Raw genomic sequence first — 16,995 nt, forward strand, 5'->3', positions numbered from 1 at the left:
AGTCGGTTCCGCATGAGAATGCGAGCTGCTGGGCGGCGGGAAAGCAGATTGTTGCTCTAATTGCGCTTCAGCCGTTGCCTCTCTGCCTGTGACGAGGGGTTCGCCGTAATTGGCTTCCGTTGAGTTTGGTAAAGACGGCCGCTGAGCATGTGCTTCATCTGACTGCCTCCATTAAAGTAATGGTCCATTTGTACCTGTGAAATGTTGAGGCGAGCACAGACAAGGTTAATGGAACATAACTATTTTTGGCCTTTTTCCCGCGTCTCTTCATTGAGGCCCCCGCTGCGCCTGCTTAGCAGGAAGCACGCCCAGCTGGACAGCGGCAAGGAGTGACCCTTGTCAAACCGGTGCTGCTCCCCGTAGACGTTTTCACCACACTAATGGGTTCAGATCCTGCATTAAAGCCTGAAGATATATCAGCCAGAACTTTGGTCACTTTTCTCCTAAACTGACCCGAATCCTGGGACACTTCATCAAGATCCCGACATAAAGCTTCACTAGCTGCTTTTCCATGACACATATGTAAAAAACATATGTGTGATGTTGTGGGACCTCTTGTGATGCCCGCTGTGCAGTGACAGGGCAGCTAGTTCCTACCAAGAAACGCATCGCCATCCGGTTGTTGGTCACATGACTTTTTTAATTAGGAAACAAAATGTTTCCATTGGAGTTTTGCAAATGACGTCAATTCCTCAAAAACCACCTCCTCCAAGCGCATAAATGCACATTTTTTTCAAAATTGTGGTGTTTGCATTAGGCAAATTTATTATCACATATCCAATTTGTGCAATTTCATAGTGCAATTTCATAGTCAACAGAACTGCAGCTACTGCCAACAAATTCTAAGGCTCAATGTAAATTCATTCCCTGGTTCTCCGGCTTCTTCTTACCCTGACATTCAGCCCTCCAAACACAAAGTTATGAAAATTTGGACATTATTACAACTTGATGACATCCTGAATAGTTGACGGTCATTTAAGTTAGCGCGTAGCTACCTGTGTTCGGATGAATGCAGGTTCATTAATTAATACAAATTGCTTCTCACTGTTTTCCTAAAAATCTGTATGTCATAAACACTTACCAGTACCTTCTTACATGTCTCCACAGTAACCGCCTTCCAGCGAGCCTCCACCGCACCAAAGTAAAAAGTGTTCTACCTTACGTTGACGTAGTAGTTGATCAAAATCGAATACTGTATATTTATGTATACATACATATATATATATATATATATATATATATATATATATATATATATATATATATATATATACATATATATATATATATATATATATATATATATATATATATATATATATATGAATACGTATATGTGTGTATGTATATATATACACACACACACATACATATATATGTATACACACACACACACATACTTAAATATATATCAATAAATACCCTTCCCAACTAGCAATACAGTCTGGCTATGTTCAAAACATGTTGGAAACAAATTTTGGTAAGACTGGTAAGTCCTTTTATTTATTTTGGTAAGTCCTCAATGTCTGCCATTGTTCCTTCTGGGAGTGAGACCCCCTCCTGTGTGGACTACCTTGCCTCTCTTTGTCACAATCCGGCTACATTTCTCAAGCCCGAATGACATCCCAATGTCAGTACTGTAGATCCTGGTGGTGTGGATCAGGGAGTCAATGTCACGCTCGCTCTTAGCATATAGTTTGATGTCATCCATGTAGAGGAGGTGACTGATGTTGGCCCCATTTCTGAGTCGGTATCCATAGCCAGTCTTGTTGATTATTTGGCTGAGGGGGTTCAGACCTATGCAGAACAGCTGTGGGGACAGAGCGTCACCTTGGTATATCCCACATTTGATGGACACTTGTGCAAGTGGCTTCCCATTGGCTTCAAGGGTGGTTTTCCGAAGCTTCATTGAGTTTCCTATGAAGGCTCTTAGAGTCCTGTTGATGTTGTACAGCTCCAAGCATTCAGTGATCCATGTGTGTGGCATTGAGTCATAGGCTTTTTTGTAATCAATCCAGGCTCTGCACAGGTTGGTGTGTCGGGACCTTCAGTCTTGAGCGACTGTTCTGTCGACCAGGAGTTGGTGTTTGGCTCCTCTGGAGTCTTTACCAATGCCCTTCTGTGTGTTGCTCATGTATTGATCCATATGCCCATTTATCTTGGTTGCAATGATGCTTGACACGAGCTTCCATGTTGTGGAGAGACAGGTTATTGGCCGGTAGTTGGATGGGACTGCACCCTTTGAGGGATCCTTCTGGATCAGGATCGTTCGCCCTTCCGTTAGACATTCGGGGTGAGTTCCATCTCTTAGCAGCTGGTTCATTTGTGCTGCCAGGCGCTCGTGGAGTGCGGTAAGCTTCTTTAGCCAGTAGGCATGTATCATGTCAGGGCCCGGTGCTGTCCAGTTTTTCATACCTGAAACTCTTTCTTGGATGTCTGCAACTGTTATGGTTACTGGATTCTGTTCAGGGAGGTTGCTATGTTCTTTTCTCAGAGAGACCAGCAACTGGGCGTTGCTGTTATGTGCTGTCTGTTTCTCACATTTACTTGTCCAGTACTGTTCCTGTTCCAAAACCGTTCCAGAACATACAATGTGGTATATTTGTCTGTACTGTGCATACATATGTATATATATATATATATATATAGTATATACACATACGTATATGTATATATCTATAGATATCTATATCTACATATATATATATATATATATACATATATATATGTATTTATGTATATATGTATTTATTTGTATATTTGTATTTTCAACTTTTGCTTTTTTTATGTCTTTCATTCAACATCAGATGAAGGTCTGGGTGAATACTCGTTTCTAAATGGCTGTTGAGTGTGCATTATAAAGTGATAATGCAGAGTGATAATGCACATCTAAAAGAGAAGTTCTGGTCATATAGCTTGAATGTTCTGTATCACTGCGCTGGCTTCTTTACAACAAACTTTAGCTTCAAACTTTAGCGTCTGGACAAAAACAAGCAACAAACTTTGTCAACATGTCGCACAACAAAACAAATACACTTTTTGCCAAAAAAATTATCTTAACCGAAAAAATTACAAGAATAAAGTACTAAAAACTGATTGAATATTTATTTCGTTTTCTTAGTGACCATGGTATAAGTGGAATGATGGTCTTTAAAGTGTGCATTATGAGAAATTAACGCAAGCGTCTGACGCAACAGTTCAGGCTTCCACGGTTTGCCATTATCTCTTACATGATATCAGAAGTACAGGTCTGTATTTTTAATTATTTATAAATGAGTAAAATATCTAAAATCTTGGATGGAACCTGAAACTAGAAACAAAAAACATGTTTAGACATGAAAACATTTGTTAAATCCAGTCATTTAATAGAGGAAAATCATCAAAATAAGCTTCTTCTTATTCCTCATGAGGTAGGTTGACCTACCTGTAAACCTGTCAAGAAACTCAAGATATATAAAAAAAAAATGTTGTTTGGATATTCTGGACCAAGCCTTCCCCTCTTCAGCTGATCTACAGGCAAGCCAAGGTGTTTTGCTGATAAACAAACCAGAGGTCACCAGAGATTTTATCAGTCAGTGGTTCTTTGACAGATGAGGCCGTGGCCGTGGAGGTGAAGCCGTGGACTCAGTCCTGCTTGGTCCAGGAAGCAGCTCCTGCTGTCCGCCCTTGAGGTTCTGAGGGTCAGAGGCGGTGGAGCGTCCCCTCTGATCCTGGAAGTCAGTTCGCCGCAGGGACCTGACAGACCGACCTGATGGCAGCTGTGATAGATACAGTGGGACGGCGTTGACCTCTGTCTCTGACATCCCCACGCTCTGTCCGACCAGGTCGCCGTCTTGGGGAATAGTGAGAGTGCTGCAGAGGTTCATGTCCTATTTTTGTGGGTCTTGAAAAATCTGTACCTTTATTTGCAAGGGGATTTCTGGGAGAATGAGCATCTGTAGCCCAAAGCCATATTAAAAAAAGCAGCAATTTATCGTTAAAGCACTGAGAACGTCTTTGAGCCGAGAACTTTGTGACGAATTTATTTCAGTCAGCAGTTTCCCAAACAGCCTTCCAGTAAATCCACTGTCTGTAAAGAGAAAGGCATCATCAATCAGTGAAGAACAATCCTCAGATGACGTCCTCCGTTTAAACCCAAAACAACTGCAGCAAAATGCAAATTATAGATCATTATTTCAATTACAAAAAGAAAACTATGAGCATCGTAAACAGGTTTTGTTTTTTATGGATGTCTGCAGGGTCCACAATGCATCTCGAAATTTAATTTAAACAGGCAACACAAAACATGAATGGTTAGAAAGGAACAGATGAATTATTATTATCTGCTAAATTCTAATAACGACCGAGTGAAAGCAGGTTTAAATTTATCCTTCATGACTGGAAAAACAGAACCTTCTGGAATACAAAAGTTAATTGAAAATACTAAGAGAGCTTGGAAGCAAACTATTTGGGATTAAAATAACAGAAAAGTTGGAGTCAGACAAGACAACTTCCATGTAAAACCTTTTTTTTTTGCACTTTTCTTGAAAAGCAGGAGCCTCCAGTAACATGTCCTTGACCAAATACTAGTCTTCAGACGTCACAAAGTTGAAGCAGCTTGAATGACAAAAAAAAAGATAATTTTTGTCGCTTTAGTTAGTTGCTCTCCTCTTTATCCTTTTTTTCTTCTCAGAAAGTGAAGTGACATCACATCAATGCTTAACCCTTGCACTATCCAAGGCAGGTTAAGTTGGGAGTGGGGTCATCAGGACCCCACAAGACAGTGTGCTAAACCTTTTTTTTTTCAATGATTTGTGATCTTCACTGGTGTCCATGGATTACATGAAATCCTCTCCACCTTTATCATGGTAGGGATAATACGTCAATGTAAGGGTGGGGTCATCTGGACCCCATAGGATAGCACAACGTTTATGGTCGTGTCACACAGCCATTATATACATTTTGCACATATTGCACGGATGAAGATTGGACATAAGTAAATATAAGTGGAAAAAGTGAGAAAAGTAGTGGTGAAATTTTCACATATGTATCATGAATAAACCACATTAAAACCACGGAAGAAGTACGAAATAACCATAGAAATAATACGTAAATCAAAACATGAACTGTGCAAGAAAATTGCCTGTTTATTTGCAATTCCTTAGTGACCTGTGCGTCTATTACTTAGTTTGTTTGTGATATGTGCGATATCGAAGTTGCTGAAAAGTCCGTTAGACATGTGTGGAACAGGCACACATTCATGCTAAGCCACACATTCATGCTAGCATCTCGCAAAAATCAAGCGCAGCTGCCAAATATTTACATAATAATTGTATCCAGTCTATATAAAATATACATAAACTTTGTTATTCTCAACCGACCACAAATTTTCGATCAACCCAAAACCGAATTCACGTAAAGACCCGTCTGCTGAAACCCTCAACGGACATCTGTGCACATCAACGAATAACGAACGCAAGAAACACTTATGATGTATATCACGCATGTATCACAAAAGACCGTAATTTAATACGTAGAAAATGTGCAAAAAGGACTCAGTGGCTGTGTGACACGGCCTTTAAATCAATGGTCAGACGCCAACTTCCGTCTTGTCCAACTTTAAAGGTGCAATGGATAAAAAAAATAGGTCACCAAAAATGTTATTTTCTAAATATATTAACAAACAATAATCCACCATTTGAACAACTTTATTAGCAGTATCCTCATAACATTGGAGAGCCAGTTGCTGAATATTCTGTATTATTATTATGGTCTGTGGGAACAACTGTTGCATGGACATGCCAGGACATGGAGGAAGCCTGAACTGTCCGACGTAGCTAGGATAGGCTCCAGCAACCCCAAATGAGATTCAGACGCTGCAGAAGATGTTTTTTTTTTTTTTTTTTAAATTAAGTTTGAGGGGAATGATCCGTTGTAATGGGTGTTTAACTAAACCTGCTTACATTCTCATCCCGCCTGGTTCTTCTGGTTTCCTTAATGGTTAAAGAAACTTTTAAGGAAAATGATTCAAAAAAATGTTTTTCCAAAACTGAGGCTGAAATGATCAAATAGACCCCAGTCAGCCTTTCCTCCAGAGCCTCTGCTGGTTTTTTGGGGGATATTTTGGTTTGGATATAAAGGATGGTTTTCCCAGGCTGCAGTGATGCAGAAAAACACACTTCCTGCCTTCATTTAAAAGCAGCCCACTCTCTCATGCATTATTTATCAGAAGGTGACTTTACAGGCAGATTCTGCAAAATAAAACAAAAGGAGATGCGGTTCTTCAGGTTCTGCAGTTCAAGGATTTGACCTTGAAGCTTCTTGGTCCGGTTCATCCCTCTCTTCTTATACCGATTTGGGGAATCAGTTATATTTCCTTTTCACTGGGAGCTGAATTCAATGCAGGAATTCTGTTCTATAAAGGTTTTATTACAGTAATTATCTGGACAAAATCATAGGTCAGACGTCCTCTCCCTCCTTTTGTCTTTGTTGCCGTGGTAACCCGTTTCTGCTCGGTGTAACAAAGTGATCTTAATGGAGAAGTCAACAGTTCGTTTTTGGGGGACTCAAGCTCCGTCTTGCTGCTGCTCTCTGATCAGGAGCAATCAAAGGAAAGGGGAAAAAAAGGTCAAAGGAGGATGCTGGCAACTTTTGGAAGGTCTCCTCCTGATGCCGGGTCAGCAGAGCGTGACAACGGCGAAGCTCGATGCGCGTGCCGCACACCTGGCCTCACACATCTCCCATTGATTTGATCAGTCGATGAGGGACACTCTGCACTTCAGCTGCTCTTCCCCTCAGGGTCTGCAGGAAGTTCTGTGAGTGATGTGGAAATGTATGACTCCCAAATGAATCCAGCTGGATGATGGACAGCCAGGTTTCATTTGGACGGACAGAAACATTTCCTACTTTTAAAAAAAGTCAAACCGCTTCCCTCCACCGGCCAGAAACGACCTTTTCCACGTCTCCACAAATGAAAACGATGGTGTATTGAAGAAAATATGATCCACCGAGGTGGCTTTTGATCTGTCTGTTACCTGGGCCTGTTACCATGGAGACCCGTTACCCCACTGCTTTGTTTGGTTAAATAAGTTGCCATTTCTTATTACCTCAAATGATGATTTAAAAAAAAAGTCTTTGTTTGAAAAATGGACCTTGTGATGCCACAAACCCTAACTGAGCACACACACACACACATATTTATACACACACGTACATACATATATGCATGTGTATATATGTATATTTTGCCATGAGAATATGTAAGATTTAAAAAAAAAGACTACCCTGAAAACCAGCCCATTTATTTAGTTCATCAATAGGGGACATTTGTGTTTAGGTTGTGTCCTTTAGCTCATTTGAAGTTCTCTACTAAGACCTGATGTGCTTCAATAAGGACATCCTGGCCTTTTCAATGATATCTTATGTGTTTGAATGGGATGTTTGGTTTCCTAGGGACATAAAATGGAGTCTAGGGGTCATAAATCAATGGGCAAGTTCTCAGGAGATTGTAAAAATATAGAGAAAATAGTATTCTGTACATACCCCCCAAGTGTAAAGACGGTATTTTGTACATAAACAGCCCATATTGTTGAGTCTGGGGGGGAAAAAGACATTTTTGTATCAGTCGAGTGTATAATTGCCATTTTTACAAATGGCCACCATTTTGGCCTCCTGGCTAACATGCATTTCTTAAGGTAAATCCATGCCAAATTTGTTGCTTGTGCCAACAAATTGCACTGTTTGTCTGATATATTAAGCTAAGTGACTCCCCAACCAGCTGGGAATCAAACCAGGGACTTCACACTGCTAACCACTACACCACACTGACCCCAAAAAGTTTGACCAATGCAGTCCGATTTATTTACCTTGGCCGTCTTCCAATAGCGTGGATGTCCCACTGAGATTCCTGTTTGGTGAAATTTTGGAGATTAGTGACGTCAAACAGCAGACATGGATTTCAAATCCTCTCCTGCTGCAGAGGATGAGGAATCCAGCAGGTCTGCTGTGCCAAGCAGCTTCCTTCTGCTGGTTACCGAGGCCACAACAATCCGTGGGCTGACAACAACAACAACAACAACAACAACAAGGAAAGGAGTCCCTTTGTGTGGGAGTTTTGCGGATGGAAAAAAGAAGCTGCTGCGGCTTTGTCTGTCTGCAGATGCAGACCTTGTTACCATAGAAACATATCGAAAGCGGTTGGGGATCCCAAATCCTACCTAGAAAGTTGTAAATAAGAAAAAAGATGGTGTTTCCAAAACTTCTGTTTTGTGCACAAAACCTCAAGATGCTCGGGAACTCGCGCTCAAGTCTATTCAAAAATGTGTGAATGCGCGTTTCAGGCTTCCGCATTCAATACCAACGTGTCCGCATGTGTCGGCGTCTTATTCAGGCTTTGGAGAGGCGTACACAGGAGTACACGTGGGAGGGGCTGCGGATGAAGCCATTTTGGGAAATGGTGGTTTCATAGAGGAGCTGTGGATCCAACTGTGGGACATACTGTGGCGGCCGCTGTCCAGGCAGCCAGTTCTTACCAAGAAGCGCATTTAATTCTAAAAAGTTTGCCCAGTTTTATACATCCCAAAAACCACCTCCTCAAAGCACAAAAACCTTTTTTCGATAAAAGCGTTTCCATCAGGAGAATTTATTGTTGCAAATCCAATTTGTGCAACTTCATACTCAATGGAAACACAACCAGTGGTTCAAAGCTGTATGGTCTTTCTTTTGCGGTCTCAGTGATTCGCAGATATTTTTTGAACGATTTTAATGTGTTTTTTTTTATTTACAAAGCAATGCCTTATGTGCCCTGATGGGCTGTAGACTCAGTCTCCTCCTTCATTCTTTACGATTGATTTTGTTTTTCTATTTTTTCCTTGTCCTGTCCAACAGCTGAGCAAGCAGATCAGAGCTGAAGACATCTTGTGTCTGACAGATGTTACTGTTGCAATACAGGCTTATGGAGAGTGTATATTTGTATAAACCCCTTTTGTATTTGAGGCTAACCTTTATTTGTGATCATGAAATCTGTGTGCATTCCTTGTTGGACCGGACGGAAGAAAAGAAGAGAGAAGAAATAGAGTGGGATGTTGGAATGGGGGAGATGTCTACATGACTGGTTTTATTTTTCTATTAAAGTTTAAACTTTGAAAGAGAAGGAGAGTTTGAAAATGTTCATGTCTGTCTGAGAAAAGTGTATAAAGTGTGGAGTGAGGAGTCTTACAGCCCAAGAACATACTACTTAGTAAAATGTCGTCTGTTGCAGGTTATTTATAGACCGTAACTCCTGCGATAAATGAGGGAAGACTGTTATTGTAATTATTGTTTTGTTTGATTTTAGCAGCTCTTCCTTCTCTTTTCATGTGCAAACGTCTTGTGGGTCGTGCATGCTCGATTCACATGAACCTCAGTGAAATATAATACATAAGGTCCTGTAGGAGTCGGCAGTGAGTGCAGTGAACTTTGGAAAAAGGCAAGAGTACCTGATGGCTGCAGACGTCAACGTCCAGAACCGGACGAAGAGAACTGCAAGCTTAAAATGTACACTTTACAGTAATAAGCTTTGATAAAACTTTATTCTACAATTCTTTTGGGTTATGATTAGGGTCAATTGTATAATTTTCACTTCTGTCTAATGATATCCTGTCCTTGTGAGGATTCTGTGGTTAAGTTTGGTTTTTAAGTTGTGTTTTTGGTCATTTTTTGAGTCGTCCCTGTCAGTCACTCCAGCTTTAGGTTAACCATTGACAGCTGTCTTCATTTAGTCAATTACCCTCAGTGTATTTAAGTGTCTGGTTGTCAGGTCCTCATTATCAGCTCATCTGTTCTATTTTACCACCGTGGGGGTTTTAGTCGGGTTTCAGTTTATTTGTTAAATGTTGCATTTAGTGCCACAAAGCCTGGTCTCCTGCATAATGGCTCTTACACCTCCAGTTTCTGTCTTACGCCTCCAGTTTCTGACAGTCCCTCTTGCAGAAGGAGGGAAAGGAGCCTTGATGTTCTAGAGTCGTTCTCTTGAGTTTTTATGCTTTGAGGGAAAAAAGAAAAATCCAGAAAATTTCATTGTCTGATTTTTTTTAAAGAATTTCTTTGTAAAACATGGTGGAAAATAAGCGCTTGGTCACCTACAAACAAACAGGATTTCCGGCTCTCTCCGACCTGTAACTTCTTCTGCAAGAGGATCCTCTGTCCTCCACTTGTTACCAGTATTAATGGCACCAGTTTGAACTGGTTATGAGTCTAAAAGACACCGGTCCACAACCTGAAACAGCCAAACTCCAAACTCCACTATGGCCAAGACAAAATCGCCGTCTAAGGACACCAGAAAGCTGAATCTTTAATTCGTATTTCTGAAAAATTCAAATGAAATGGTGGGAAATCTGAGTTTGACACTAATCTGATCCAGATCTCATCCCATCATTCCTACCTGAGAATAGTTCCAAGATTAAATGAATTAACTTCTTTCTTGCTTGTTTTTGATAAAGTGAATAGATATGCAGTATTGACCAAAAGTCTGATCAAGAGAAAGCCAAGAGTGTGCAAAGCAGTAATGAAAGCAAAAGGTGGCTACAACGAAGAACCTACAATATGACATATTGTCAGTTGTTTCACACTTTTTTGTTATGTATATAATGTTAATTCACAGTTTTGATGCCTTCAGGGTGAATCTACAATTTTCATAGTCATGAAAATAAAGAAAACTTTTTTGGTCTGTACCGTAAAAGGCGACGAATGAGCCAGTCTCATCATCTTTATAAAGTACAATAAAAATTGAAACAAATTACGTAAAAACCTTTAAATTGTTAAAAGCTATAAGTGGAAAAAAAAACACAAAACCCTGAAAATAAAAACCATAAAACCCAATAAAAACTTAATATGAACAAAAAAAGACTTTGAAACTGAGGTTATCATTTTATGGGTGATTCCTAAATACAAGCGCAAACAGCAGATGTGGTTTGATTAAAAACATGCTCCAAAACACTGACGACTCCAGTCTGAGAGCTCCTGCGGGGAATGAAGGTTTTCAGGAGCGCACACAGAGTTTGTGGGCCTCCAGGATGCAAAAGACTGTCTTTTTGATGCATTTGATCCTTCTCTGACTCTTCAGTGTTTATTTGGTTTCTTCAACCTTGTAGAATCTCCTCTTTTGTCCGTTTTTTTTTTCTCCCACTGAGTCCTCCTCAACTCCATTTTTGATAAGTGTGACCGCTTGTGTAACACTGACGATCAATAAGAGTGTAGCAGGAGCGAGTGTGAAGGTCTCATCCTCCACTGCAGGATTCATTTCCAGCCTCAGATAACATCGCCCCAGCGCCTTCTCCTATTCGTACATTCTGGAGGGCGTCCGTGCACGCCCGTGGAGCCGTGCATGCTCGTGCTCGCCTACAGTCCATGGAAAGGAAAGGAAATTGGTCTCAGCGTGGAAAAGCATCAGCTGAGATGAGCAGGTCGTCACCACGTGGAGCACTTCTGCAGGACCACGCAGATTAGCTCTGCTTGTCCCTGAACACCTCACGCTGGTCCCTGAAGGCCTCACGCTGATCCTGCAGGTCCACGGGGAGGCTGCCATTCACACGGCTGGACACCCCCCTAATGAAGCGAGGAAAGAGCAGATTAGTTCATCGACATGCCTCACTCGGCCTCTTAGATTCAATTATCCTCAGTCTGAATTAAATTATCGCCTCGTCGTTCGGACCGTCGTGATCGGATCTGTGTCCACAAACACTTCAATCCGCTCCAGAACAGATTTTATTTTCTCAAGTGGAGCCCCCCCCACCCCCAATCCCCCCCCCACCCCCAAAAAAAATTAATCCAACATAATAAAGTCTTTTGGTGATGGGATGGCATTTGCATTTTGTCATTTCCCACCACGAGGCGCCGTAAAGATTGGCATTTGAGCAGCTGTGGTTCCTGCAGCAGTGATGGAGTGGAACCATTTGTCTCTGACAGCAGACGCGCCGCTGCCTCAGGCGTCCCGCCGCCGCCGCCGCCACGCCGCATCCTCAAACCTCTTTACATTCCATGCATTTGTGGAGAGGATGCTTGCTGCAGGGAGGGTGCATGTGATGGAGTCCCTGAGGAAACCCAATGGAAATAGAATTACTATTTAAAAAGTTAATCTGTATTTAAATAGAGCTTCAGATTGAATCATATTTAACTTAAAAAAACTGTCCAATGATCAGAAACGACCACAGAAGAACGCCAGCCTTCTCTGTGCCGGTAGATCTAATGATCTGTTCATCTCATGCATCATTTTACTTTTTGTGTCCCATCAATAAAAGCAATCTCTGTTTTACAAATGGAAAAGGTCGTTCAGATTCACCAGAATACAAATGCTTTCTTTCACATACACATAAAAAGTTGCAGACACCAAAGGGGAAAGAATAGTGAGACGGGGTGAGGGACCTGCTGGTAACCCCAACCCTCAAAATGGAATATTCCAGAGGCTCCTTAACCTTCTAACTGAACGCTCAACGTATAATTAAAAACATTTATTACTCCCAAAAGGGCAGCGGGCAGCAGAAGAAACCTTTTTTTTCTTGGTTGGGTTGTGAAAGGGTTAAGAAAAGACTACAGGAATTCCAATAACAGGGAGAAAATGAGAAAGAGGAGCGCCCCCAGGCACCTCCATGAAACAAGCAGAAGGAGCGTCCTAGTAGTACCTGCTAAACAGGTAGAGAGACAAATGTCTCAGTTACCCCACGAAACAGACAGAAAGAGGAGCGTCCTAGTAACAGAGGAGTGAATGCTATACAAAGCAGGAGGCGCGTCCTGGTAACACCTGTGAAACAGGTAGAAAGAGGAGCGGCCCAGTTACCCCAATGAAACAAGCAGAAAGAGGGGCATCTCAAGCACCTCCAGAAAGAAGAGTGTAATGGTGATCCACACAAAACAGGTAGGAAGAGGAGGGTCCTAGTAATGCCTGTAATATAGGTGGAAAGATGAGTGTCCCAGTTACCCCCTCATGAGAGCAGCAGAAAGAGGAGCAGCCAAGTCACCTCCATAAAACAGGCTGAGGGTGGAGTGTCATGGCGATCCACTCAAAACAGGCAGGAAGAGGATCGTCCTAGGAATATCTGTGAAATAGTTAAACTCAAAAGAAAGGCAAAATAGAAAAAAAGGCAGAGTAAAAATTAACACGTACAGTTTCTAGAGACTCCCTGCAGAAGGGTCAAGGTTAAAAAACGTCTGGAAGACACGTCGGCGGTGAAGGTTGGTGAACTCCTCCTCCTGACTCAACACCATCCAGATCCTTCTGTTCTCACATGAAGGTACACAGCTAAAGTAATACAATAAGAAGAAAACATTATAATAAGAACAAAACAACCAATACAACTATAGTGAAAGGAAGAAAATTGATAGATATATAGATAGATAGATAGATAGATAGATAGATAGATAGATAGATAGATAGATAGATAGATAGATAGATAGATAGATAGATAGATAGATAGATAGATAGATAGATAGATAGATAGATAGATAGATAGATAGATAGATAGATAGATAGATAGACAACTTTATTTATCCATTTGGGAGGTTCCCGCATGGAAATTGACATCTCCATCGCATACAGCACTGGTTGACATACATATAGGAAAAAGGAAAAAGCAGCACAGTGACTAGAAAAATTAGAAAGATAAGAACAGTAAGAAACAATTTGTATATCTGCAAAAACAGCATATACCAAAAAAAAAGGTCATTCAGGCCCTTTCCTTTTCTGTCCCACTCCCCCCTCCTAAGTGGTGGTTAAAGAGTTTGATGGCCCGGGGGACAAAGGAGTTCCTCAGTCTATTAGTCCTGCACCTTGGGAGGAGCCGCCTCTTGCTGAAGGTGCTTCTCTGGCTACTGATGTTCGTGTGCAGAGGGTGGGTGGCATTGTCCAGGATACCCGTTAGTTTTTATAGTGTCCTTCTCTCTGCCACAGTAGCCAGAGGGTCCAGCCTTGTGCCAACCACAGAGCCAGCCCGCCTGATCAGCTTCTCCAGCCTGGAGAAGTCTGTCTTTGAGGTGCTCCCCCCCCAGCACACCACAGCGTAGGTTAGTACACTGGCGACCACAGACTGATAGAAGATCCCCAGGAGCTTCTTGCAGATGTTGAAGGATCTTAACCTCCTCAAGAAGTACATCCTGCTCTGGGCCTTCTTGTACAGCTGCCCCGTGTTGCTCGTCCAGTCCAGCTTGATGTCCAGCCACAGCCCAAGATATGTATAGGTCTGCACGACCTCCACCTCCTCCACTCCTATCAGAACTGGTCTGGGGTTGGGTCTGTCCCTCCCAAAGTCGACGACCAGTTCCTTAGTCTTGGAGGTGTTGAGCTGTAAGTTGTTTTTGTGGCTCCAGACAACAAAATCATCCACCAGGCTCCTGTACTCCTCCTCCTCGTCGCCACTGATACACCCCACGATGGCTGTGTCATCTGCGAACTTCTGGATGTGACACGTGTCCGAGTTGTAGCAATCCGCGGTGTACAGGGTGAAGAGGAAAGAGGAAAGGGGAAAGAACAGTCCCCTGTGGAGCTCCCACGTTGCTGACCACAGTGTCAGACTGTCAGACTGAAGCAAACCTCCAAGTTTTTGATAAGCAATCAAAAACTGTTTATTTGTTTCTCTGCATACAGTAAAACTGGGTTATATTTTCCTGTAGGTTCTGTAACAAGTTTGTATCTGATGACTTCTCTACAGGTTCAAACCCACCAAAGGCAAATGATAAAATACCTTGTTTATGGAAAATGAGTCCAATTCCAAACATTCTTGAAATGTTTCAACCTGCAGATCGAGCTTATTTATGCTCTCAGAGTCATTTTTAACCTTCAGCTGCGGCAAAGATGAAGAAAGTTCAGAAGTAGGAGTCGGTCAGTCTGCGCGAAGAGGAGCGTCTGCATGAAGGGAGTTTGAACTGCTTTCTTGTGAGGAATAACTCCTGCAGTCTGAAAAAAAAGCACAGATCAAATCTGTCAGACCTGCTCGAAAACAACTCTCACAGTCAGAGGTCAACAACAACCGAACTGGCGGCACACACACACAAACACACACACAAACACAAGCAGGCTGTAATTTGGCCCCGAGCTGCAGGCGCCGAAGAGCTGCACCTGAAAGAAGCCGACAGCGGAGATTTGGTCTGCGCTCCTCCAATCAAACACTTTCAGGAGCAGGACTCTGCTGGTTTGTCCCGCCTGAAGCTTTCGGTTAATCTGTTCTGACTGAGAAGAGTTTAAAAGAACAGACTTCAGACGGTGCGTGGAAACAGAAAGATGTTAAGCCTTAGAATGGAAACAAATCAAAACCAATTGATTCATGCTTCCTCCTGGCTGACGCAGGGATGGTCGCCGCCCCTCCCCCTGCTTTGGTTACCTCAACCAGACGTGACAAAACAGCCCAACCATGGAAAATAAACCGGTGTGGACCAAACAGCGCAGTGTGAACGTGTCCTCCCGTCGTTCATTCCTGGAGTCGTAGAAGTTCTGCTGCACAGGTTCTTCGCCATTTTAACCTCTTCTGAGAATCTAAATTGTTAAAAAGGATTTGCAGCCTCCTCCCTTAGACTCCGCCCACCAGCGTAGTCATTCAGGCCGTCTTCCTACCCTGACCTGTCCCGTGCCAAGAGGAAGCTAGCCGGTGTGACGCCTTTGATTCTGAGGCCGAAGCAAAACTTTCATTAATGGGTTTCTCCTCATCCTCAAACTTTCAGCTCATTAACTGCAAGCATCACTTGCTCTTCATCAAACCTCATCCTCTTGTGATGACAAAGCTCCGGCTTTGCAGAAACCAAATGTTGAGCTTTAAATGGAAGCGGGGGTGATGACAGCCTGCCAGGAAATGTCTGAAAGGCAGAAAACAGACTTTAAGTGGGGTTTCAGTCTGAAGCTGCAAACAGCAGGACTGAGGTCAATGGGACGACGGCACGAAGGACATCATGTGAGCGCCAGAACGTATACTCCACTTCTGCTCATCTGGGGCCGGGCCACCCGGGCAGCAGTCCAAGCAAACTGCCCCCTCTCCGGTGCGAGTTTGGATCAGGTCATTTTAGGGCATTTCGTCCAATCGCGCCCCTCCAGGTGCCACTGCCGTCGCTCATGCGGGACAGACAATGGAGCCCCTCGTTGAGGCTCGTTCCAAAACCCCTCTGAGAGAAATCTAGAACACTCTAGAACCGCTGTTCGGCCTCCAGCCCGAAAACACAAACAAAAATCCAACTCTCCAAGGGTCATGACCCTCTCTCCGGGGGGGGGGCTCTTTTTTTTAAGGTCCTCTGTGTTATTCTGTCCCGCAGCAGTCGAGGACTGAAGGACCAGACTGTCTTCGCAATTCTTTCTTACTGCACTATGTCATCCCTGCTGCATGTTCAAAAACTCACCTAGCACCCTGTGAAAGTGAACTTTGACCCCATAATGACCCCTGTGGCTCTCATATTTCTGACCAGATTATTGACCAGATTATTGAAAAACGTTTAATATGTGAATCGTAGGCTCAGGCTGAACGAAACAAAATGATGTACAATATGAAGTCATTAGGAAGGTGGCTGTGGTTACGATAAAAGCTTCGTTGCCTAGGAGATCCCAATGTTTCCATTTGCCGATTCGTTTAAAAATTACTCAGACCTGTGCGTCACCATCAGGCGACCAAAATATGAATTGGTTGCTATGGAGATGGATCAATAGAAAAGTTGCCACTTTAAAAAAACAGTGTTTACTCATGAATTTGTCACGTGCAGCTCTGACCACGACCACGACAGAAGAATGCGGGCGGTGCAGCAGACCCTCGACCAAAGAGGCCGGTGATGGTGGGGTTGGCTAGCGCTTCAATCATATTGCTACACTTGTGATTATGGTCATTGGCCACATTGGGCAGCCAGATCTTCATTCCAGTGGCGGCTACTGGTATGTCAGAGAGGGGTAGCGCATTTCCGGCCTACATCATAAAATTGTCTGTTTATTTAAAAGTAAATTCTGCCCTACGCTCCTTTTTTAAGAAAATGGTCCCTGTCTCTGACCCTGTCGTAGTACCACAGCGTGAGGCCGAC

The 16,995-nt window shown here is 42.7% G+C and overlaps 1 protein-coding gene and 1 long non-coding RNA gene across 2 annotated transcripts; both read right to left on the bottom strand.

Moving 5' to 3' along the window:
• Window positions 1–3,210: 3,210 nt before the first annotated feature.
• LOC144988759 (uncharacterized) lies at window positions 3,211–8,680 on the bottom strand. Its single transcript, XR_013652746.1, has 3 exons — window positions 7,845–8,680; window positions 7,522–7,573; window positions 3,211–4,069 (listed from the first exon to the last, which is right to left on the bottom strand). It is a non-coding gene; the product is annotated as an uncharacterized LOC144988759 (long non-coding RNA).
• A 1,597-nt stretch (window positions 8,681–10,277) lies between these two features.
• LOC144988552 (uncharacterized) lies at window positions 10,278–16,781 on the bottom strand. The gene is made up of 4 exons (XM_078939013.1): window positions 16,732–16,781; window positions 13,118–14,583; window positions 11,842–12,047; window positions 10,278–11,562 (listed from the first exon to the last, which is right to left on the bottom strand). The coding sequence occupies exons 1-2, from the start codon at window positions 16,779–16,781 to the stop codon at window positions 13,875–13,877; spliced, it is 759 nt and encodes a 252-aa protein (XP_078795139.1). The 3' UTR covers window positions 10,278–11,562; window positions 11,842–12,047; window positions 13,118–13,874.
• Window positions 16,782–16,995: the final 214 nt, after the last annotated feature.

Source organism: Oryzias latipes, chromosome 21 (genome assembly GCF_053564925.1).
Source record: "Oryzias latipes strain Hd-rR chromosome 21, Olatipes_Hd-rR_3.1".
Classification (NCBI taxonomy): domain Eukaryota; kingdom Metazoa; phylum Chordata; class Actinopteri; order Beloniformes; family Adrianichthyidae; genus Oryzias; species Oryzias latipes.